The 25,594-nt window shown below is 46.4% G+C and overlaps 1 protein-coding gene across 2 annotated transcripts in view; it reads left to right on the top strand.

Annotated features, from left to right (window-relative positions):
- Nucleotides 1-25,594, top strand: part of LYST (lysosomal trafficking regulator) — a 155,058-nt gene that overhangs the window by 103,402 nt on the left and 26,062 nt on the right. For both annotated transcript variants that reach the window (XM_038760742.1, XM_038760741.1), the window contains exons 37-44: nucleotides 466-527; nucleotides 3,964-4,019; nucleotides 6,802-6,954; nucleotides 7,651-7,895; nucleotides 11,593-11,659; nucleotides 18,117-18,273; nucleotides 21,665-21,805; nucleotides 22,971-23,188. In XM_038760742.1, the coding sequence (XP_038616670.1) occupies nucleotides 466-527; nucleotides 3,964-4,019; nucleotides 6,802-6,954; nucleotides 7,651-7,895; nucleotides 11,593-11,659; nucleotides 18,117-18,273; nucleotides 21,665-21,805; nucleotides 22,971-23,188 (1,099 nt within the window). The remainder of the gene's footprint in view (nucleotides 1-465; nucleotides 528-3,963; nucleotides 4,020-6,801; nucleotides 6,955-7,650; nucleotides 7,896-11,592; nucleotides 11,660-18,116; nucleotides 18,274-21,664; nucleotides 21,806-22,970; nucleotides 23,189-25,594) is intronic.

Genomic DNA, 25,594 nt, shown 5'->3' with positions numbered 1-25,594 from the left:
TCATCGATCGTATTTATTGAGCACTTACTGTGTGCAGAGCACTGTACTAAGCGCTTGGGAAGTACAAGTTGGCAACATATAGAGACAGTCCCTACCCAACAGTGGGCTTTCCCACAGGACAGCACTAGCCTGCTCCGCTCCATGACCGCAGCGTCATTTATTCATTCAGTCGTATTTATTGAGCGCTCACTGCATGCAGAGCACTGTCCTAAGCGCTTGGGAGGGAGCAATAAACGGACACATTCCCTGCCCACGATGATTTGACCCAATCAAAGTGCCGTGCTCTTCAGGAACCGTGAGCCCGCTGTTGGATAGGGACCGTCTCTAGATGTTGCCAACTTGGACTTCCCAAGCGCTTAGTACAGTGCTCTGCACACAGTAAGCGCTCGATAAATACGACTGAATGAACGAATGAATGAACGAAAGCCATCCGAGGTGGGTAAGATGCCGATTGTGTGTTTGCAGAGTAAATCGACGCTGCATCAGCGTGGCTCCATCTAGAGAGACGGCTGGTGAATTATTACTGGGTAAGTAGAACTCAATATGTATTTGAGCATGGAAGTAAGTTGTTCTGGTATGTTTCATAGTAATTTCATATATATAAATATAAAGTACTTGCTATTCATTCATTCAATCGTCTTTATTGAGCGCTTACTGTGTGCAGAGCACTGTACTAAGCGCTTGGGAAGTACTATGAGAAGCAGCGTGGCTCAGTGGAAAAGAGCCCGGGCTTCGGAGTCAATCAATCAATCAATCAATCAATCATATTTATTGAGCACTTACTATGTGCAGAGCACTGTACTAAGCGCTTGGGAACTACAAATTGGCAACATATAGAGACAGTCCCTACCCAACAGTGGGCTCACAGTCTAAAAGGGGGAGACAGAGAACAAAACCAGAGGTCATGGGCTCAAACCCCAGCTCTGCCAATGGTCAGCTGGGTGACTTTGGGCAAGTCACTTCACTTCTCTGTGCCTCAGTTCCCTCATCTGTAAAATGGGGATTAAGACTGTGAGCCCCACGGGGGACAATCTGATCACCTTGTAACCTCCCCAGTGCTTAGAACAGTGCTTTGCACATAGGAAGCGCTTAATAAATGCCATTATTATTATTATTATTATTATTACTATGTGCCAAGCTTGGTGCTGAGCTGGGGGTAAGCAGAAGATGGTAGACTTCTTCCCAGAAAAGCGATAGGGAAACTCACACCCTTCTCCCCCTTTTGGAAAAACAAATTTTATGGCATTTGTTTAGCGCTCTCTGTGTGTCAAGCACTGTTCTAAGCACTGGGCTCGATGCAGTTAATCAGGTCGGACGCAGTTCCCTGTCCCACATGGGGCTCGCAGTCTCAACATCATCATCATCATCAACCGTATTTATTGAGCGCTTACTTTGTGCAGAGCACTATACTAAGCGCTTGGGAAGTACAAGTTGGCAACATATAGAGACAGTCCCTACCCAACAGTGGGCTCACAATCTAAAAGGGGGAGACAGAGAACAAAACCAAACATACTAACAAAATAAAATAAATAGAATAGATATGTACAAGTAAGATAAATAAATAAATAGAGTAACAAATATGTACAAGCATATATACATATACATATCCCTCAACAGAAGGGAGGGCAGGTATTCGATCCCCATTTTACAGTTAGGGAAGTGAAAAGACTTGCCCAAGGTCACACAGCAGGCCGGTGGCTAAGCCTGAGTGGAACCCGCAGGGTGAATAACTATTGAGTGAATAATAATAATGGCATTTGTTAAGCGCTTATTATGTGCAGAGCACTGTTCTAAGCCCAGGTGGGGATACAATCAATCAATCTATCGTATTTATTGAGTGCTTACTGTGTGCAGAGCACTGTAGTAAGCACTTGGGTAGTCCAAGTTGGCAACATATAGAGACAGTCCCTACCCAACAGTGGGCTCCCGGTCCAGAAGGTACAAGATACAAGGTGATCAAGTTGTCCCACAATCTTAATCCCCATTTTACAGGTGAGGGAACTGAGGCTCAGAGAAGTGAAGTGACTTGCCCAAGGTCACACAGCAGACATGTGGTGGAGTCGGGATTCGAACCCATGACCTCTGACTCCAAAGCCCGGGCTCTTTCCACCGAACCACGCTGCCCGCTGTTGGGTAGGGACCATATCTAGATGTTGCCAACTTGGACTTCCCAAGCGCTTAGTACAGTGCTGTGCACACAGTAAGTGCTCAATAGACACAACTGAATGAATCCAGTAGGCCCTGCTGCTTCCTTAATGAGGGAAACAGGAGAGAGTACAATCAATCAATCAATCAATCATATTTATTGAGCGCTTACTGTGTGCAGAGCACTGTACTAAGTGCTTAGGAAGTACAAGTTGGCAACATATAGAGACAGTCCCTACCCAACAATGGGCTCACAGTCTAAAAGTACAGGTATTGAATCCCTATTTAATGGCTGAAGAAACTGAAAAACGAAGTGACTTGGCCAAGGTCACCCAGCAAGCAGTTGGCAGAGCCAGAATTAGAAGGCAGGCCTTTATTTGTTTATTTTTTAAATGGTATTTGTTAAGCACTTACTATGTTGCCAGGCACTGTACTTAGCACTGGGGAAGATACAAGATAATCCTGTTAAACACAGAGAAGCAGCGTGGCTCAGTGGAAAGAGCCCGGGCTTTGGAGTCAGAGGTCATGGGTTCAAATCCCGGCTCCGCCGCTTGTCAGCTGGGTGACTGTGGGCAAGTCATTTCACTTCTCTGGGCCTCAGTTCCCTCATCTGGAAAATGGGGATGAAGACTGTGAGCCCCCCGTGGGACAACCCGATCACCTTGTAACCTCCCCAACGCTTAGGACGGTGCTTTGCACATAGTAAGCGCTTAATAAATGCCATCATCATCATCAACCTGATCACCTTGTAACCTCCCCAGTGCTTGGAAAGGTGCTTTACACATAGTAAGCGCTTAATAAATGCCATTATTATTATTATTATTATTATAAACACAGTCCATGTCCCAAATAGTCACTAGTCCTAATCCCCATTTTACAGGTGAGGTAACTGAGGCCCAGAGAAGTGAAATGACATGCCCAGGATCACACAGCAGACAAGTGGCAGACACAGGATTAGAACCTGATAATAATAATAATAATAATAATGGCATTTATTAAGTGCTTACTATGTGCAAAGCACTGTTCTAAGCGCTGGGGAAGTTACAAGGTAATCAAGGTGAATCAGTCACTTCTCTGTGCCTCAGTTACCTCCACTGTAAATGCATTCATTCATTCAGTTGTATTTATTGAGCGCTTCCTGTGTGCAGAGCACTGTACTGAGCACTTGGGAAGTCCAAGCTGGCAACATCTAGAGACGGTCCCTACGCAACAGCGGGCTCACAGGCTAGAAGGCAATAAAATCGTCCCTGGGTGGGCATGAACCCCCTTCTCCCCCTCCCCATCCCCTCACCTTCCCTCCTTCCCCTCCCCACAGCACCTGTATATATATATATATATATATATATATATATATATATATATATATATATATATATATATATATATATGTTTGTACGGATTTATTACTCTATTTGTACCTATTTATTCTATTGATTTTATTTTGTTAATATCTTTTGTTTTGTCGGCTGTCTCCCCCTTCTAGACTGTGAGCCCGCTGTTGGGTAGGGACCGTCTCTATATGTTGCTAACTTGGACTTCCCAGGCCCTTAGTCCAGTGCTCTGCACACAGTAAGTGCTCAATAAATACGAATGAATGAATGAATGAGCTTGTATCTACCCAGCGCTTAGTACAGTACCTGGCACATAGCGTTTAACAAATGCCATTTAAAAAAAAACTCAATCCCCTCTCAGCTAGATTGAGAGGAAATCCTGCACTCCAAATGCCCCAATTTAGACCCCTAAAGACCGCCACAGGGAAAAGCTGCCGCTTGTGTTTTCCTCCTCCGACAAGCATTTCTTTCGAACGGTTTTCTGCAGGCAAATGCGGGATGTATTTCGTCGAGGACAACGCTTCCGACACGATCGACAGCTCGGTAAGTACGGACTCTTCGCTGATTTCGTTGACCGAACTGGGGATCGAGCGGGCTGCCGGGAGCCATCTAACCCAGCCCGGTCCTTGGGCCGGGGCCACCCAGACCGACCGGCCCGGGACCGGCCCTGTCTCTCTTTTTTACAATCTCCAGAAGGCAGATCTGTCTCACCTCCCTTGGCAATCAATCAATCAATCAATCAATCGTATTTATTGAGCGCTTACTGTGTGCAGAGCACTGTATTAAGTGCTTGGGAAGTACAAGTTGGCAACATGTAGAGACTTGCCCTACCCAACAGTGGGCTCACAGTCTAAAAGGGGGAGACGGAGAACAAAACCAAACCTACTAACCAAATAAAATAATTAGAATAGATATGTACAAGTAAAATAAATTAAAAAATAGAGTAATAAATCTGTACAAACATATATACATATATACAGGTGCTGTGGGGAAGGGAAGGAGATAAGATGGGGGGATGGAGAGGGGGACGAGGGGGAGAGGAAGGAAGGGGCTCAGTCTGGGAAGGCCTCCTGGAGGAGGCAACTGATTCCAGTCCCATTGGGAAGAAGTTGCTCCTTAGGCCTAACGCACAGTCCTCCCGGGGAAATCCAGAGCTTAGAGCAGTGCTTTGCACATAGTAAGTGCTTAACAAATCCCACCATTATTATTATTATTATTATTAAATCTAAGCCCGCTCTTTCTCCTGTCTCCATCTACTCCCCCTCTCGCAGACAATAGCTTTTCTCCTGCTTGAAGGCTAAATGCCTCTTCAGCCTCTGGACCAAAGTCATCTGTATTAGCTTTTCCTCAGATGACTGGGATGCTTCATTTAAAACGATGCAGTGATTTTAATTTCTGTTAAAGTGCTCCCTGCTTTTCCCGCCTCTATCCCTCAAGGCTTCTCACTCGGGCCCTTCCCCACTTCTGCTCACCTCTTCTCCCCGGGCCCGTGGTGAAAACCCACTTTCTCTCCGCCCGGATTTTGCTACCTTTTCATTCATTCATTCAATCGTATTTAGTGAGCGCTTACCGTGTGCAGAGCACTGTACTAAGCGCTTGGGAAGTCCAAGCTGGCAACATATAGAGACGGTCCCTACCCAACAGCGGGGGTGGGCAAAGTGGGAGAGTTCTAGTGAGAGGCCCAGGCTCAGGTAAGTTCACCGTGGGGCCGGGAAAGTGTCTATCATACTGGTCTGTCGTCCTCTCCTAAGCGCTTAGTACAGTGCTCCACACGTAATAAGGGCTCAGTAAATACGACTGACGGATCGACTGACTCAGCTGGTCGCACGCTATCTTCCTTCCTCCCTCCCCAAAACTCAAATTTGGAGGAATCAGGCTCCGAGGATTGGAGTGGACGGGGGGGACGGCAAACACGTACATGTGTGCATGTACTGCCATTAAAATAATAAAAATATTAATAATAGTATTTGTTAAGCACATACTATGTGCCAGGCACTGTACTAAGCGCTGGGGTGGATAGGAGCAAACCGGGTTGGACTCAGTCCCTGTCCCGCATGGGGCTCACAGTCTCCATCCCCATTTTACAGATGAGGTAACTGAGGCACAGAGAAGTGAAGTGACTTGCCCAAGGCCACATAGCAGACAAGTGGCGGAGCAGGGATTAGAACCCATGATCTTCCGAATCCCAGGCCCGTGCCCTATCCACTACGCCATGTCACTTTGTATTGTACTTCATAGTAAGTGCTTAGTACAGTGTTCTGCACACAGTAAGCGCTCAATAAATATGATTAAATGAATGAAACTCACCGAGGAAAGATCTTGTCTTCTGCCGCCGTCATCTCTGACCCTTAGCGACACCGCGGACACATCTCTCCCAGAACATCCCACCTCCATCCGCAATCCTCCTGGGAGCAAGTGGATACAAATTATCTGACTCTTGGAAGCCAAAGTGCACTATGCCCTAACTACCCAATTTATTGTAAGAAAAATCCCTTCATCTTAAATCATCCAAATAACATGCGGGGATAGGCCCAGGCTACAACTAACCTTCCTCCCATTGAAGTGGCGTGGCTCAATGGGAAGAGCCTGGGCTTGGGGGTCCGAGGTCATGGGTTCGAATCCCAGCTCCGCCACTTGTCAGCTGTGTGACTTTAGGCAAGTCACTTGGCTTCTCTGGGCCTCAGTTCCCTCATCTGGAAAATGGGGATTAAGACTGTGAGCCCCCTGTGGGACAACATGATCACCTTGTATCCTCCCCAGCTTAGAACAGTGCTTTGCGCATAGTAAGCGTTTAACAAATAGCAACATTATTATTCACTGGAACACCTCTTGATCACACCGGTCATATATATGTATATATGTTTGTACATATTTATTCCTCTGTTAATTTATTTATTTATTTTACTTGTACATATCTATTCTATTTATTTTATTTTGTTAGTATGTTTGGTTTTGTTCTCTGTCTCCCCCTTTTAGACTGTGAGCCCACTATTGGGTAGGGACTGTCTCTATATGTTGCCAACTTGTACTTCCCAAGCGCTTAGTCCAGTGCTCTGCACACAGTAAGCGCTCAATAAATACGATTGATGATGATGATGATGCTGGTGTTTGAAAAGAATGTGGGATGGGTTTAGGATTTAAAGGATAGCGCTATGTAACTTTTTCCCCTTTTTCCTTTCCGATGTAACCTTAAGGTATAGCTCCACTGTAGATGAGGGCAACGTATCCTAATACAAATCGGTCTGAACTAAAAATAATTTGTGTATTGGTTTCGAGTGGTTAAAAAAAAAATGAAACCACCTGTCATCGGTTTCCCCTATCTCAGAGTCTTCAGGGAGAGACGGACCCCGCGTCATTTTCATGGACGTTTGAAGAAATTAAGGAAGTTCACAAACGGTGGTGGCAGCTCAGAGATAATGCCGTCGAAATATTTCTGACCAACGGCAGGACTCTCCTGTTGGCTTTTGATAACACCAAGGTACGTGGCTCGTTATTCGCGTGTCGCTTTTCCGTGGGAAAAGATTGCCGCTTGGGGACTTAAACATTGCCATGATTAAGGTAACGGTTGTGAAATCTTTAAATGGTGTATTAGAAAATAAGAACCCAGGTCCTCTGACTCTAAACCCCTTCTCCACTCAGTCATGCTGTTAATATTTAACATCATCAATCGTATTTATTGAGCGCTTACTGTGTGCAGAGCACTGTACTAAGCACTTGGGAAGTACAAGTTGGTAACATATAACATGCATATATGAACATGCATAAAGGAAAACAGAGCCGTGGACCAAGGCCTTTTGGAGAAGTTAGCGCCGGAGTTCTTGGGTTTGCCAATTTAAAATGGCATCGGGGGGACAAGGGGAAGAAAGCCCCAATTCACCTGTCCGTTGCCCTTGGACTGCTTTCCTGCCCTTCGAATCGATCCCACCGAGAAACCCGGGCTCCTACCTCAGTTCTGCTGAGGAACCGGGACCTTCCCTACCGTTGAACTGACAAGGAAACCGGTTGGAGGAAAAGGGCAGCGGGAACCGAAGAGAGAGGAATCCGCAGCATCTCTTCACTTCAGCATGTTTTGGTTGTGAGAGCTCGGCGTCGGAGGGACCGTGCCCTGGGCTTGTCTGAGGAACGGCACCGTATGAACCAAAAAAATAAAGAAAACCGTTTACTTGTCTCCTAGGTCCGCGATGACGTGTACCACAATATGCTCACCAACAACCTCCCAAATCTTTTGGAATACGGCAACATCACCGCCCTCACAAACCTCTGGTACTCGGGGCAGATCACCAACTTCGAATACCTGACTCATTTAAACAAACACGCGGGCCGTTCATTCAACGATCTCATGCAGTACCCGGTATTTCCCTTCATACTCGCCGACTACATCAGCGAAACCCTCGACTTGAATGAGCCGTCGGCCTACAGGTAAGCGGAACCGTTGTTCAATCAATCGATCAATCAATCAATCGTATTTATTTTATTTTGTTAGTATGTTTGGTTTTGTTCTCTGTTTCCCCCTTTTAGACTGTGAGCCCACTGTTGGGTAGGGACTGTCTCTAGACGTTGCCAATTTGTACTTCCCAAGCACTTAGTACAGTGCTCTGCACATAGTAAGCACTCAATAAATACGATTGATGATGATGATGATGATTTATTGAGTACTTACAGTGTGCAGAGCACTGTACTAAGCGCTTGGGAAGTACAGGTTCGAGAAGAAGCTTTCTCCCGGGTTCTCCCGAGCCCTGCTACAGTCGAGACAGCAGCCTTGGCCCCTAGAGAAGTTTTTCTGGGGTTTTTTTTTAATGGTGTTCATTAGCACTGGGGTAGATACAAGCTAATCAGATTGGGCATCGTCCAGGCTCACCGTCTTAATCCCCATTTTACAGGTGAGGTAACTGAGGCACAGAGAAGTGACTTGCTCGAGGTCACACAGAGCAGACCGGCGGTGGAGCGGGTTTCTAACCAAATCCTAGGCCTCGGGTTCTCTCCACTAGACCACGGTGCTTCTCACTAGACCGCACTGCTTCCCCTGGTTTCATGGCCAGGGGAATTGGGCATGCGCTTAGTACAGTGCTCTGCACACAGTAAGCGCTCAATAAATACGATTGATGATGATGATGGGCAGAGCCCACTTCCAACTTCTCGCCCCTCTGGGGCGGAGATAAATCATCATCATCATCATCAATCGTATTTATTGAGCGCTTACTGTGTGCAGAGCACTGTACTAAGCGCTTGGGAAGTCCAAGTTGGCAACATATAGAGACAGTCCCTACCCAACAGTGGGCTCACAGTCTAAAAGGGGGAGACAAAGAACAAAAAATAAACAATAAATCCACCGCCCCCCTTTCCTTCCGTTACCCTCTGTGCGTTGTGCCAGTCCCATGCAGCGCAAGGTAACGTCAGACAGTCGATCGTCTTTATTGAGCACTTAACTGTGTGCAGGGCACTGAACTAAGCACCTGGGAGAGAACCATATAACGGTTTAACAGACACATTCCCCGTCCATAATGAGCTTACAGTCTAGACCGGGAGACAGGCAGTAATATAAAAAAAATAAATTACGGATAAGTCCAGCGCTTCGAACTGCGCTGTGCACATAGTAAGTGCTTAATAAATGCATCATTATTATTATTATTAAGTACATATGCACTGGGGGGCTGGGAGGGGAGATGAATAAAGGGAGCAAATCAGGGAGATGCAGAAGGGAGAGAGGGAGAACAAGGAAAGGAGGGTTTAATGTCATGGGGAAGTCCTCCCAAATCCCCACCCCTTGAGTGTTTCTCTTGTGGGATTCCCTGCCTCTCCCCATCATTCATTCATTCAGTCGTATTTATTGAGCGCTTACTGTGTGCAGAGCACTGGACTAAGCGCTTGGGAAGTCCAAGTTGGCAACACATAGAGACGGTCCCTACCCAACAGCGGGCTCACACAGAGAAGCAGCGTGGCTCAATGGAAAGAGCCCGGGCTTTGGAGTCAGGGGTCAGGGGTTCAAATCCCGACTCCTCCAGTCGTCAGCTGGGTGACTTGGGGCAAGTCCACTTCACTTCTCCGGGCCTCAGTCACCTCATCTGGAAAATGGGGGTTGACTGTGAGCCCCCCGTGGGACAACCTGATCACCTTGTATCCCCCCCCCCACAGTGCATAGAACAGTGCTCTGCACATAGTAAGCACTTAATAAATGCCATTACTATTATTATTATTATTATTATTATTATTATTGTTATTATTATTATTATTAGAGCCAGTGAGTCCCCCAGTCAGGTTCCTGCCCACACAGATCCCAGGCCCGAGGCGGGCAGAGAGCCAGAGAGAGCCCCAGCTGCGGACATCCGCGTCTAAGCCTGCACCCTGAGTCGGCTGCCTCTCTCGCTCCGGCCCCCGAGGTCGGTTTATCGCCCCTCTCCCTCCTTCTCATTCATTCATTCATTCACTCATTCATTCAGTCGTATTTATTGAGCGCTTACTGTGTGCGGAGCACTGGACTAAGCGCTTGGGAAGTCCAAGTTGGCAACGTATAGAGACGGTCCCTACCCATCTCAGTGGGCTCACAGTCTAGAAGGGGGAGACAGGGAACAAAACAAAGCATATTAACAAAATAAAATAAATAGAATAAATATGTCCAAATAAAATAGAGTAATAAATCCGTACAAACATGTATACATATATACAGGTGCTGTGGGAAGGGGAAGGAGGTAAGGTGGGGGGGATGGGGAAATAGAGTAATAAATCCGTACAAACATGTATACATATATACAGGTGCTGTGGGGAGGGGAAGGGATGCCCCGTCCCCCCTCGGAACTCGTCCTTTAATATGTGTCAAGCTCTGTTCTAAGCGCTGGGGAGGATACAAAGTCATCAGGTTGTCCCATGTGGGGCTCACAATCAATCCCCATTTTACAGATGAGGTAACTGAGGCCCAGAGAAGTGAAGTGACTTGCCCAAAGTCACACGGCTGACAAGCGGCGGAGCCGGGATTTGAACCCATGACCTCTGACTCTAAAGCCTGGGCTCTTTCCATGGAGCCGCGCTGCTTGGCAGTCAGGAAGAGGCACGGCCATGAGCCTCACAGATGAAACAATAATTGTAATAGTAATTGGGGTATTGGTTAAGTGCTCACTATGTGCTTAAGTGCTCAACTGTTCTAAGCACTGAGAACGGGATGAGGTAAATCTGTCGGACTCAGCCCCTCTCACACATGGGGCTCCCGGTCTTGTTCCCCATATTACAGATGAGGGAACTGAGGCAGAAAGAAGTGCAGTGACTGGCCCAAGGTGCTATGGCAGATAGCGTGGCTCGGTGGAAAGAGCCCGGGCTTTGGAGTCAGAGGTCAGGGGTTCAAATCCCGGCTCCACCACTTGTCATCATCATCATCAATCGTATTTATTGAGCACTTACTGTGTGCAGAGCACTGTACTAAGCGCTTGGGAAGTACAAATTGGCAACATATAGAGACATTCCCTACCCAACAGTGGGCTCACAGTCTAAAAGTCAGCTGTGTGACTTTGGGCAAGCCACTTCACTTCTCTGGGCCTCGGTTCCCTCATCTGGAAAATGGGGATTAAGACTGTGAGCCCCCTGCGGGACAGCCTGATCACCTTGTAACCTCCCCAGTGCTTAGAACAGTGCTTTGCATATAGTAAGCGCTTAATAAATGCCATTATTATTATTATTATTACATGTGGCAGAGCCAGGATTAGAATCCAGACCCTCTGGCGCCCAAGCCCAGGCTCTTTCCACTAGGCCACGCTGCTTCCCAAACGTGAAAGATGCTTATTTTGAGGATAGCTGGTACTCATTGCGGGAAAGGATTGACCTTTTATCCTGTTTTTGATTGCAGAATTGGAAATTTTGATGCCGGGAGGAGGGTGGTTTACATGCTTAGATGCGGTTTTATCCTCTTCGTTAGAAATAGTGTGACGATTTGAAATTTGGAGGGTTCCATTCGTAAGGGAACCAAAGTCTCAAGTTTCTGTTCTTTCATTAGTCTTTTGGTGGATTTCGTTCATTCATTCAGTCGTATTTATTGAGCGCTTACTGCATGCAGAGCGCTGTACTAAGCGCTGGGTAAGCAGAGAGTTTAAAGACCTTAAATGTCCATCTGTCCATATTCCCCTCATTTCAGAAACCTGTCGAAACCCATCGCGGTTCAATCGAAAGAAAAGGAAGATCGTTATGTGGACACGTACAAGGTATTTTGAGCTGGTGATTCCAGGTTTCTTGATTTCGGTCATCAAGAAAGGAGATGCCTTCCCTCAGTTGAAGGAACGAGCCGTGTAATTCCTTTGGGAGCCTTGGTTTTTATCAGGCCTATCCCGATACAGACTATCCTATCGGTTGTGGTTAACGTAGCCCATTGTTGAGTTTAAATGCCCAGAAGAAACTAAAGCCAGGCCTATCCTGATACAGACTATCCTATCGGTTTTGGTTAATGTAGCCCATTGTTGCGTTTAAATGCCCAGAAGAAACTAAAGCCAGGCCTATCCTGATACAGACTATCCTATCTGTTGTGGTTAACGTAGCCCATTGTTGAGTTTAAATGCCCAGAAGAAACTAAAGCCAGGCCTATCCTGATACAGACTCAATACCTATCAGTTTTGGTTGACGTAGCCCATTGTTGAGTTTAAATGCCCAGATGAAACTAAAGCCAGGCCTATCCTGATACAGACTATCCTATCGGTTGTGGTTAACGTAGCCCATTGTTGAGTTTAAATGCCCAGAAGAAACTAAAGCCTGGCCTATCCCGATACAGACTATTCTGTCGGTTGTGGTTAACGTAGCCCATTGTTGAGTTTAAATGCCCAGAAGAAACTAAAGCCAGGCTTATCCTGATACAGACTGTCGTATCAGTTTTGGTTAACGTAGCCCATTGTTGAGTTTAAATGCCCAGAAGAAACTAAAGCCAGGCCTATCCTGATACAGATTATCCTATCGGTTTTGGTTAACGTAGCCCATTGTTGAGTTTAAATGCCTAGAAGAAACTAAAGCCAGGCCTATCCTGATACAGACTATCCTATCGGTTTTGGTTAACGTAGCCCATTGTTGAGTTTAAATACCCAGAAGAAACTAAAGCCAGGCCTATCCTGATACAGACTCAATACCTATCGGTTTTGGTTAACGTAGCCCATTGTTGAGTTTAAATGCCCAGAAGAAACTAAAGCCAGGCCTAACCTGATACAGACTATCGTATCAGTTTTGGTTAACGTAGCCCATTGTTGAGTTTAAATGCCCAGAAGAAACTAAAGCCAGGCCTATCCTGATACAGACTATCCTATCGGTTTTGGTTAACGTAGCCCATTGTTGAGTTTAAATGCCCAGAAGAAACTAAAGCCAGGCCTATCCTGATACAGACTATCCTATTGGTTTTGGTTAACGTAGCCCATTGTTGAGTTTAAATGCCCAGAAGAAACTAAAGCCAGGCCTATCCTGATTGATGATGACATGGTAGGGGCCTGGGAGTCACAAGGTTTGCTGCCATTTATCTGCTGCATGGGAACAGGGCACGGGCCTGGAAGTCACAAGGTTTGCTGCCATTTGGTTTTGTTCTCTGTCTCCCCCTTTTAGACTGTGAGCCCACTGTTGGGTAGGGACTGTCTCTATATGTTGCCAATTTGTACTTCCCAAGCGCTTAGTACAGTGCTGTGCACATAGTAAGCGCTCAAATACGATTGATGACAGGGCACGGGCCTGGAAGTCACAAGGTTTGCTGCCATTTGGTTTTGTTCTCTGTCTCCCCCTTTTAGACTGTGAGCCCACTGTTGGGTAGGGACTGTCTCTATATGTTGCCAATTTGTACTTCCCAAGCGCTTAGTACAGTGCTGTGCACATAGTAAGCGCTCAAATACGATTGATGACAGGGTAGGGGCCTGGGAGTCACAAGGCTTGCTGCCATTTGGTTTTGTTCTCTGTCTCCCCCTTTTAGACTGTGAGCCCACTGTTGGGTAGGGACTGTCTCTATATGTTGCCAATTTGTACTTCCCAAGCGCTTAGTACAGTGCTGTGCACATAGTAAGCGCTCAAATACGATTGATGATGACAGGGTAGGGGCCTGGGAGTCACAAGGTTTGCTGCCATTTGGTTTTGTTCTCTGTCTCCCCCTTTTAGACTGTGAGCCCACTGTTGGGTAGGGACTGTCTCTATATGTTGCCAATTTGTACTTCCCAAGCGCTTAGTGCAGTGCTCTGCACATAGTAAGTGCTCAATAAATACGATTGATGATGACAGGGTAGGTGATTGGGAGTCACAAGGTTTGCTTTCATTTATGTGCTGCATGGGGACAGGGTAGGGGCCTGGGAGTCACAAGGCTTGCTGCCATTTGGTTTCATTCTCTGTCTCCCCCTTTTAGACTGTGAGCCCACTGTTGGGTAGGGACTGTCTCTATATGTTGCCAATTTGTACTTCCCAAGCGCTTAGTACAGTGCTGTGCACATAGTAAGCGCTCAAATACGATTGATGATGACAGGGTAGGGGCCTGGGAGTCACAAGGCTTGCTGCCATTTGGTTTCGTTCTCTGTCTCCCCCTTTTAGACTGTGAGCCCACTGTTGGGTAGGGACTGTCTCTATATGTTGCCAATTTGTACTTCCCAAGCGCTTAGTACAGTGCTGTGCACATAGTAAGCGCTCAAATACGATTGATGATGACAGGGTAGGGGCCTGGGAGTCACAAGGTTTGCTGCCATTTGGTTTTGTTCTCTGTCTCCCCCTTTTAGACTGTGAGCCCACTGTTGGGTAGGGACTGTCTCTATATGTTGCCAATTTGGACTTCCCAAGCGCTTAGTGCAGTGCTCTGCACATAGTAAGCGCTCAATAAATACGATTGATGATGACAGGGTAGGGGCTTGGGAGTCACAAGGTTTGCTGCCATTTATGTGCTGCATGGGGACAGGGTGGGGGCCTGGGAGTCACAAGGCTTGCTGCCATTCGGTTTCGTTCTCTGTCTCCTCTTTTTAGACTGTGAGCCCACTGTTGGGTAGGGACTGTCTCTATATGTTGCCAATTTGTACTTCCCAAGCGCTTAGTACAGTGCTCTGCACATAGTAAGCGCTCAATAAATACGATCGATGATGATGATCGGTTGTGGTTAACGTAGTCCATTGTTGAGTTTAAATGCCCAGAAGAAACTAAAGCCAGGCCTATCCTGATACAAACTATCCTATCAGTTGTGGTTAACGTAGCCCATTGTTGAGTTTAAATGCCCAGAAGAAACTAAAGCCAGACGGCTGCACTTTGGGTTATTATATTTCTGATTATATTTATTGGATTCCAATAGCTGCATGAACCTAGATATGAATGACCGGAATCCTTATAAAATTCACCCGGTCAGTCAGTCAGTCGTATGTACCGTGAGCACTTACTGTGTACAGTATAACAGAAACTTTCCCTGGCCACAGTGAGCTTACAGAAAGAAAATTTGATCAGGTTGCTTTTCTAATGAGGATTCATTTTTCTTTGGTGGCTTAGATAGCGTAGTAGCAGTAGCATCAGTAGCTAGTAGCAGTATTGGCAGCATTCATTCATTCAGTCGTATTTATTGAGCGCTTACTGCGGGCAGAGCACTGTACTAAGCGCTTGGGAAGTACAAGTCGGCAACATATAGAGGCGGTTCCTACCCAACAACGGGCTCACAGTCTAGAAGTCTATGTTGCCAACTTGTACTTCCCAAGCGCTTAGTACAGTGCTCTGCACACAGTAAGCGCTCAATAAATACGATTGATTGATAGAAGGGGGAGACAGACAGCAAAACAAAACATGTAGACAGGTGTCAAAATCGTCAGAACAAATAGAATTAAAGCTATATGCACATCATTAACAAAATAAAAAGAATAGTAAATATTCATTCAGTCGTATTTATTGAGCGCTTACTGTGTGCAGAGCACTGTACTAAGCGCTTGGGAAGGACAAGTTGGCAACATACAGAGACCGTCCCTACCCAACAGCAGGCTCCCAGTCTAGAAGGGGGAAACAGACAGCAAAACAAAACATGTAGACAGGTGTCAAAATCGTCAGAACAAATAGAATTAAAGCTATATGCACATCATTAACAAAATAAAAAGAATTAGTAAATATTCACTCAGTCATATTTATTGAGCGCTTACTGGGTGCAGAGCACTGTACTAAGCGCTTGGGAAGTCCAAGTTGGCAACATATAGAGACGGTCCCTACCCAACAGCAGGCTCACAGTCTAGAAGGGGGAGACGGACAACAAAAGAAAACAGGTAGACAGGTGTCAAAATCGTCAGAACAAATAGAATTAAAGCCATATGCACATCATTAACGAAATTGAAAGAATAGTAAATATTCATTCAGTCGTATTTATTGAGCACTTACTGTGTGCAGAGCACTGTAGTAAGCGCTTGGGAAGGACAAGTTGGCAACATCTAGAGACGGTCCCTACCCAACAGTGGGCTCACAGTCTAGAAGGGGGAGACAGACAACAAAAGAAAACATGTAGACAGGTGTCAAAATCGTCAGAACAAATAGAATTAAAGCTATATGCACATCATTAACAAAATAAAAAGAATTAGTAAATATTCATTGTCGTATTTATTGAGCGCTTACTGTGTGCAGAGCAATGTACTAAGCACTTGGAAAGGACAAGTTGGCAACATCTAGAGATGGCCCCTACCCAACAGCGGGCTCACAGTCTAGAAGGGGGAGACAGACAACAAAAGAAAACATGTAGACAGGTGTCAAAATCATCAGATCAAATAGAATTAAATCAATCAATTGTATTTATTGAGCGCTCAACTGTGTGCAGAGCACACATCATTCAGAATTAAAGCTATATGCACATCATTAATAAAATAAAAAGAATAGTAAATATGTACTAAACCTTTTCCAATGGCTGTTAACACTGTCCAAATATTTCCTAGCATAGTGTTGTGATGACCCAGCCAAGAGTATTCATTCAGTCGTATTTATTGAGCGCTTAGTGTGGGCAGGGCACTGTACTAAGCGCTTGGGAAGTCCAAGTTGGCAACATATAGAGATGGTCCCTATCCAACAACGGGCAGCAGTAGCCTCAGTAGTAGCAGAAGCGTAGCTGGCAGCAGTAGTATTAGTAGTAGCTGTAGTCGTAAAAGTAATCATCATCATCATCAATCGTATTTATTGCGCGCTTACTGTGTGCAGAGCACTGTGCTAAGCGCTTGGGAAGTCCAAGTTGGCAACATATAGAGACAGTCCCTACCCAACAGTGGGCTCACAGTCTAGAAGGGGGAGACAGAGAACAAAACCAAGCATACTAACAAAATAAAATAAATAGATTTTATTTTAAAATCTATTTTAAAAATAAAATTTATTTTAATAAAATCAATAAATTTATTTTAAAAATACAATAATAAATAACCATAACAATCGTCGTCGTCCGGCTTTCCTCTGGCTCGACAGTGGCGTTGTTGACCGTGGGATAGCATCATCATCATCATCATCAATCGTATTTATTGAGCGCTTACTATGTGCAGAGCACTGTACTAAGCGCTTGGGAAGTACAAATTGGCAACACATAGAGACAGTCCCTACCCAACAGTGGGCTCACAGTCTAAAAGGGGGAGACAGAGAACAAAACCAAACATACCAACAAAATAAAATAAATAGGATAGATATGTACAAGTAAAATAAATAAATAAATCAATAGAGTAATAAATATGTACAACCATAGCAACGGGGAGTGAGTGTCTTTGAGAGGGTTTCTTTTCGTGACGATGCCCTCGGGCCCCTTTGCCCATCGGGAGAGCCCTGCCGAGCCACCCAAAGGTAGGAGCCACCGCCGGCAGGATTCAGACAGGAATATCGGCCGCGTCTGAGGGACTCACTGTCATCTTCAAAACCCGTTTTGTGGCTACTATTAAACCAGAGGATCCTCATGACCTGGAGCAACCCCATAAAATGTGCTTCAGAGTGAAAAGAAAGGAAAATGAGAGTTTCTCAGCTTTCAAGGTGGCCCCAGACTCATTCATCTAATTCATCTTTTAGACTGTGAGCCCACTGTTGGGTAGGGACTGTCTCTATATGTTGCCAATTTGTCCTTCCCAAGTGCTTAGTACAGTGCTCTGCACACAGTAAGCGCTCAATAAATACGATTGATGATGATGATGATGATGATGATGACTGTCTCTATATGTTGCCAATTTGTACTTCCCAAGCGCTTAGTACAGTGCTCTGCACACAGTAAGCGCTCAATAAATACGATTGATGATGATGATGACTGTCTCTATATGTTGCCAATTTGTACTTCCCAAGCGCTTAGTACAGTGCTCTGCACACAGTAAGCGCTCAATAAATACGATTGATGATGATGATGACTGTCTCTATATGTTGCCAATTTGTGCTTCCCAAGCGCTTAGTACAGTGCTCTGCACACAGTAAGCGCTCAATAAATGCGATTGATGATGATGATGATTCATCCGTTGATTCGGTCGTGTTTATTGAGCGCATACCGGGTGCGGAGCACTGCACTAAGTGCTGGGGAGAGTACAGTACAAGACTAAACGGACACATCCGCTGCCCACACGAGCTTACAGTCCGGAGGGGGAGATGGCCGGCAGTATAAAGGAAGAAATTTCTGCTATGGACGTAAGCGCCGTGGGCTGACAACTGGGCGGGGAGCAAAAAAGCCCGCGTCCTGATGTGTGTACTCCCTGTGCGCAGTATCTGGAAGAAGAGTTCAGGAAAGGATCCAGGGAAGACGACCCAATGCCTCCCGTGCAGCCCTATCACTACGGTTCCCACTATTCCAACAGCGGGACCGTGCTGCACTTTCTGGTCCGGATGCCGCCCTTCACCAAGATGTTTTTAGCCTATCAAGGTAAGCCCGGCAAAGGCCGGGAGCGAGGAGCTGCTGGGAATTCCTCGCTTGGAGGGGGAACTTGCTCCTCCAGAGCAGAGGTCGGTTATTCTATCTCTGCCGCCCGCTCCCAAGCGAGGGTGAGGACTTCCCTCTTGACGCGGAGGTGGATGGGCAACTCCTGAAGGCTCTCTGGGAGTGGGGAAAACACGGCCTGAATGTTTTCTTTGTAGAAAAACGATCTGGGCAGCAGAGAGAAGTATGGACTGAAGCCCTCTTTTTCCTCTCCTCCTCCCCATCCCCCCGCTCTACCTCCTTCCCCTCCCCACAGCACCTGTATATATGTTTGTACAGATTTAATAATAATAATAATGATGGCATTTATTAAGCGCTTACTATGTGCAAAGCACTATTCTATAAGCGCTGGGGAGGTTACAGGGTGATCAGGTTGTCCCACGGGGGGCTCACGGTCTTAATCCCCATTTGACAGATGAGGGAACTGAGGCCCAGAGAAGTGAAGTGACTTGCCAAAGTCACACGGCTGACAATTGGCGGAGCCAGGATTTGAACCCATAACCTCTGACTCCAAAGCCCAGGCTCTTTCCACTGAGCTACTCTGCTTCTCAATTACTTATTACTCCATTTATTTTACTTGTACATAGTTACTATTCTATTTATTCTGTTCTGTAGGGGGAAGCAGCGTGGCTCAGTGGAAAGAGCCCGGGCTTTGGAGTCTGAGGTCAGGGGTTCAAATCCCAGCTCTGCCACTTGTCAGCTGTGTGACTTTGGGCAAGTCACTGCACTTCTCTGGGCCTCAGTTCCCTCACCGGGAAAATGGGGATTAAGACTGTGAGCCCCCCGTGGGACAACCTGATCACCTTGTAACCTCCCCAGCGCTTAGAACGGTGCTTTGCACATAGTAAGCGCTTAATAAATGCCATTATTATTTATTTATTTATTTATTTCTGTATATATGTACATATTTATTACTCTATTTATTTATTTATTTATTTTACTTGTACATATCTACTCTTATTTTATTTTGTTAGTATGTTTGGTTTTGTTCTCTGTCTCCCCCTTCTAGACTGTGAGCCCACTGTTGGGTAGGGACTGTCTCTATATGTTGCCAGCTTGTACTTCCCAAGCGCTTAGTACAGTGCTCTGCACACAGTAAGCACTCAATAAATACAATTGATTGATTGTTTCTATATGTTGCCAACTTGTCTTCCCAAGCGCTTAGTCCAGTGCTCTGCACACAGTAAGCGCTCGATAAATACGATTGAATGAATTAATTTTGTTAACGATGTGCATCTAGCTTTAATTCTATTTGTTCTGATGACTTGACACCTGTCCACATTCATTCATTCATTCAGTCGTATTTATTGAGCGCTTACTGTGTGCAGAGCACTGGACTAAGCGCTTGGGAAGTCCAAGTCGGCAATGTATAGAGACGGTCCCTACCCAACAGCGGGTTCACAGTCTAGAAGGGGGAGACAGACAACAAAACAAGACATATGAACAAAATAAAATCACTCAAGCAATCAATCGTATTTATTGAGTGCTTACTGTGTGCAGAGCACTGTACTAAGCGAAGTTGGCAACATATAGAGACAGTCCCTACCCAACAGTGGGCTCACAGTCTAGAAGGGGGAGACAGAGAACAAAACTAAACATACTAACAAAATAAAATAAATAGAATAGATATGTACAAGTAAAATAAATAAATAGAGTAATAAATATGTACAAACATATATACATATATACAGGTGCTGTGGGGAAGGGAAGGAGGTAAGATGGGGGGATGGAGGGGGGAGAATAAATATGTCCAAATAAAATAAATAGAGTAATAAATATGGACAGACATATATACAAGGTCTGAGGAACAATCATTATATTCAACCTTGGGGCAGTCATCATCATCAATCGTATTTATTGAGCGCTTACTATGTGCAGAGCACTGTACTAAGCGCTTGGGAAGTACAAATTGGCAACATATAGAGACAGTCCCTACCCAACAGTGGGATCACAGTCTAAAAGGGGGAGACAGACAACAAAACCAAACATACTAACAAAATAAAATAAATAGAATAGATATGTACAAGTAAAATAAATAAATAAATAAATAGAGACATAATCCCTCTCCACAAGGAGCTTACAGTTTGTACGGGGAGGCAGATGTTGAAATCAGTTCCGGATGGGGGAAATATGCAGGAGTAGAAGTTGGAATGGTAATGTTATTTACTGGGGATCCATTGCGGGCAATGCAGTGACCTAAGCATGTGAGGAAGTACCGTGAGAGATACTTTCTGCCCTGGGCTATTCTCATTCTACCAGGATAATAGATCATTTTACACGAGAGCACCAGCTTTCTTACAAGTAAAACGAAGAGAAATCGCCTCCCACCTGGGGATTCCCATTTCGCCTCCATCCCCGGGGGTTTAGCTCGTGAAAACGCCCACAGACCCCAGAGGACGAATTTGCTCGGAGAGTCTGAAACGGCAATTAAACCCAAAAGTTTTTATTCTCAAAGATGCGTTCCGTCCCAGGGCCCCGGGGGATCCCCACTTCAATCCATACTTCATGCTGCTGCCCGGATTGTCTTTGTCCAGAACCGCTCCGGGCATGTTACTCCCCTCCTCAAAAATCTCCAGTGGCTACCAATCAATCTGCGCATCAGGCAGAAACTCCTCACCCTGGGCTTCAAGGCTGTCCATCCCCTCGCCCCCTCACACCTCACCTCCCTTCTGTCCTTCTCCAGCCCAGCCCGCACCCTCTGCTCCTCCGCCACTAATCTCCCCACCGTACCTCGCTCTCGCCTGTCCTGCCATCGACCTCCGGCCCACGTCCTCCCCCGGGCCCAGAATGCCCCCAATCCCTTTGCCCATCCGCCAACCTCGCTCTCTTCCTCCCTTCAAGGCCCTACTGAGAGCTCACCTCCTCCAGGAGGCCTTCCCAGACTGAGCCCCTTCCTTCCTCTCCCCCTCGTCCCCCTCTCCATCCCCCCCAATCTTACCTCCTTCCCTTCCCCACAGCACCTGTATATATGTATATATGTTTGTACAGATTTGTTACTCTATTTATTTTACTGTACATATCTATTCTATTTATTTTATTTCGTTAGTATGTTTGGTTTTGTTCTCTGTCTCCCCATTTTAGACTGTGAGCCCACTGTTGGGTAGGGACTGTATATGTTGCCAACTTGTACTTCCCAAGCGCTTAGTACAGTGCTCTGCACACAGTAAGCGCTCAATAAATACGATTGATGATGATGATGATGATGATCTTTTTTGAAAACCCACCGGCCGAACAAAATCAACTTAAGGGTCCGAAGGAGCCGAACCGCGGGCTCCGAGGGGCGAGCGGCGCCGACGGCGAGGCCCAGCAAATGACCGGCCTCCGATTTCCTTGGCAGATCAGAGCTTTGACATTCCAGACAGAACCTTCCATTCCACGAACACGACGTGGCGCCTCTCGTCCTACGAGTCCATGACCGACGTGAAGGAGCTGATCCCGGAGTTCTTCTACCTGCCCGAGTTCCTAGTTAACCGAGAAGGTAGGTCAGGAACGGGTACCCAGTTGGCGTTACCCCAGAAACGTTCCAGGCCGATGGTAAACGGGAAGCGGCCTGGCCTAGTGGAGAGCCCGGGCCCAAGAGTCAGAGGACGCGGGTTCAAATCCTACTCCCAGGCCTTTGCTCTATCCGCTAGGCCCTACTGAGAGCTCACCTCCTCCAGGAGGCCAGACTGAGCCCCTTCCTTCCTCTCCCCCTCATCCCTCTCTCCATCCATATTCTATTTATTTTCTTTTGTTAATATGTTTTGTTTTGTTGTCTGTCTCCGCCTTCTAGACTGTGAGCCCGCTGGCGGGTAGGGACCGTCTCTATATGTTGCCAACTTGGACTTCCCAAGCGCTTAGTCCTGTGCTCTGCACACAGTAAGCGCTCAATAAATACGATTGAGTGAATGAATGAATGAATGTTAGGTAGGGACCGTCTCTGTATGCTGCCAACTTGGACTTCCCAAGCGCTTAGTCCTGTGCTCTGCACACAGTAAGCGCTCAATAAATACGATTGAGTGAATGAATGAATGAATGTTAGGTAGGGACCGTCTCTGTATGCTGCCAACTTGGACTTCCCAAGCGCTTAGTACAGTGCTCTGCACACAGTAAGCGCTCAGTAAATACGATTGAATGAATGAATGAATGGTCCAGTGGATAGACTGCAGATCCTGGAGTCAGAAGGAACTGGGTTCTAATCCTGGCTCTTCCACTTCCCTGCTGGGAGACCATGGGAAAGTCACTTTGCTTCTCTGTGCCTCGGTTACCTCATTTAATAATAATAATAATAGCATTTATTAAGCGCTTACTATGTGCAAAGCACCGTTCTAAGCGCTGGGGAGGTTACAAGGTGATCAGGTTGTCCCACCGGGGGTGGGGGGGCTCACAGTCTTAATCCCCATTTTCCAGATGAGGGAACTGAGGCCCAGAGAAGTTGAGCGACCTGCCCAAAGTGGCGGAGCCAGGATTTTTGAACCCAAGACCTCTGACTCCAAAGCCCGGGCTCTTTCCACTGAGCCACGCCGCTTCTCCGCTTGTAAGATGGGGATTAAGAGTGTGAGCCCCATGTGGGGCAGAAACCACATCCAACACGATTGCCCGTTATCTCCCCGCCTGTCGCGCCTAATAAGAGCTTAACAAATATCACAATTCCGCCCTCGAAGGTTTCGATTTCGGCGTGCGGCAGAACGGCGAGCGAGTCAATCACGTCAACCTGCCCCCGTGGGCCCGGAACGACCCCCGGCTCTTCATCCTGATCCACCGGCAGGCCCTGGAGTCGGACCACGTGTCCCAGACCATCTGCCAGTGGATCGACCTGGTGTTCGGCTACAAGCAGAAGGGCAAGGCCTCCGTCCAGGCGATCAACGTCTTCCACCCCGCCGTGAGTGTCTGGGGGAAACGGATTTAATTTCCATTCACGTCCGTCTCCCCCTCTAGACCCTAAGGTCTTGGTAGGCAGGAAATGGGTCTGAGGCAGCGTGGCTCAGTGGAACGAGCCCGGGCTTAGAAGGCGGAGGTCATGGGTTCAAATCCTGCCTTCGCCACTGTCATTCATCCTTTTAGACTGTGAGCCCACTCCTTTATTCTGTTTATTTTATTTTGTTAGTATGTTTGGTTTTGTTCTCTGTCTCCCCCTTTTAGACTGTGAGCCCACTGTTGGGGAGGGACTGTCTCTATATGTTGCCAATTTGGACTACCCAAGCGCTTAGTACAGTGCTCTGCACATAGTAAGTGCTCAATAAATGCGATTGATGATGAAGATGATGATGAGCCCACTGCTGGGTAGGGACTGTCTCTATATGTGACCAACTTGTACTTCCCAAGCGCTTAGTCCAGTGCTCTGCACACAGTAAGCGCTCAATAAATGTGATTGATGATGATGATGATGAGCCCACTGCTGGGTAGCAACTGTCTCTATATGTGACCAACTTGTACTTCCCAAGTGCTTAGTCCAGTGCTCTGCACACAGTAAGCGCTCAATAAATGTGATTGATGATGATTCATTCATTCAGTCAGTCATATGTCAGCTGTGTGACTTTGGGCAAGTCGCTTCTCTGGGCCTCAGGCTCCTTGAATGCTAGGCACCTGCTTTTTTTGCATTTAATGTTTCCTACGCATCATCAGCATCATCAATCGTATTTATTGAGTGCTTACTGTGTGCAGAGCACTGGACTAAGCGCTTGGGAAGTACAAGTTGGCAACATATAGAGACAGTCCCTACCCAACAGTGGGCTCACAGTCTGGCTGCAGAGGAAAGGTTCTTGGCATTTTGAGTGTGCGCGGGGGTTTCTTCTGGCCGAGGCACTGATTTCTGCCCCGGTGGGCCATCGGGCTGGCAGCTGGAGGAAATGTGGACTCAGGTGCATCCTTCCCCGCATATACTGAATTCCCAATGCCAAAGCGGTCCACACCCTCAGAAGCAGCGTGGCTCAGTGGAAAGAGCCCGGGCTTTGGATTCAGAGGTCAAGGGTTCAAATCCCGGCTCTGCCACTTGTCAGCTCTGTGACTCTGGGCAAGTCACTTCACTTCTCTGTGTCTGTTCCCTCATCTGTCAAATGGGGTTGAAGACTGCGAGCCCCCCGTGGGACAACCTGATCACCCTGTAACCTCCCCAGCGCTTAGAACAGTGCTTTGCACATAGTAAGCGCTTAATAAATGCCATCATTGTTATTATCTGTCAAATGGGGATTAAGACTGTGAGCCTCCCCGTGAGACAACCTGATCACTTTGTAACCTCCCCAGTGCTTAGAACAGTGCTTTGCACATAGTAAGCGCTTAATAAATGCCATCATTATTATTATCTGTCAAATGGGGATTAAGACTGTGAGCTCCCCGGTGGGACAACCTGATCACCTTGTAACCTCCCCAGCGCTTAGAACAGTGCTTTGCACATAGTAAGCGCTTAATAAATGCCATCATTATTATTATCTGTCAAATGGGGATTAAGACTGTGAGCTCCCCGGTGGGACAACCTGATCACTTGGTAACCTCCCCAGCGCTTAGAACAGTGCTTTGTGCATAGTAAGCGCTTAATAAATGCCGGCATTATTATTATTATTGATTGAGCGCTTACTGTGTGCAGAGCACTGTGCTAAGCGCTTGGGAAGTCCAAGTTGGCAACATACAGAGCCGGTCCCTACCCGACAGCAGGCTCACAGTCTAGAAGGGGGAGACAGACTACAAAACAAAACCTGTGGACGGGTGTCAAGTCATCAGAATAAATAGAAGTAAAGCTCGATGCGCATCATTAACAAAATAAATAGAATAGTAAATATGTACAAGCAAAATAAATAGAGTAATACATCTGGACAGACATATATACAGGTGCATGTCAGCTGTGTGACTTTGGGCAAGTCAGTTCACTTCTCTGTGCCTCAATTCCATCATCTGTAAAATGAGGATTAAGACTGTGAGCCTTCCCATGGGACAACCTGATCACTTGGTAACTTCCCCAGCGCTTAGAACAGTGCTTTGCACATAGTAAGTGCTTAATAAATGCCATCATTATTATTATTATTGATTGAGCGCTTACTGTGTGCAGAGCACTGTGCTAAGCGCTTGGGAAGTCCAAGTTGGCAACATACAGAGACGGTCCCTACCCGACGGTGGGCTCACAGTCTAGAAGGGGGAGACAGACAACAAAACAAAACCTGTGGACGGGTGTCAAGTCATCAGAATAAATAGAAGTAAAGCTAGATGCACATCATTAACAAAATAAATAGAATAGTAAATATGTACAAGTAAAATAGAGTAATAAATCTGTGCAGACATATATACAGGTGCATGT

This window comes from Tachyglossus aculeatus, chromosome 19 (assembly GCF_015852505.1).
Source record: "Tachyglossus aculeatus isolate mTacAcu1 chromosome 19, mTacAcu1.pri, whole genome shotgun sequence".
NCBI lineage: Eukaryota > Metazoa > Chordata > Mammalia > Monotremata > Tachyglossidae > Tachyglossus > Tachyglossus aculeatus.
This window is presented reverse-complemented; position numbering and strand designations above follow the sequence as displayed.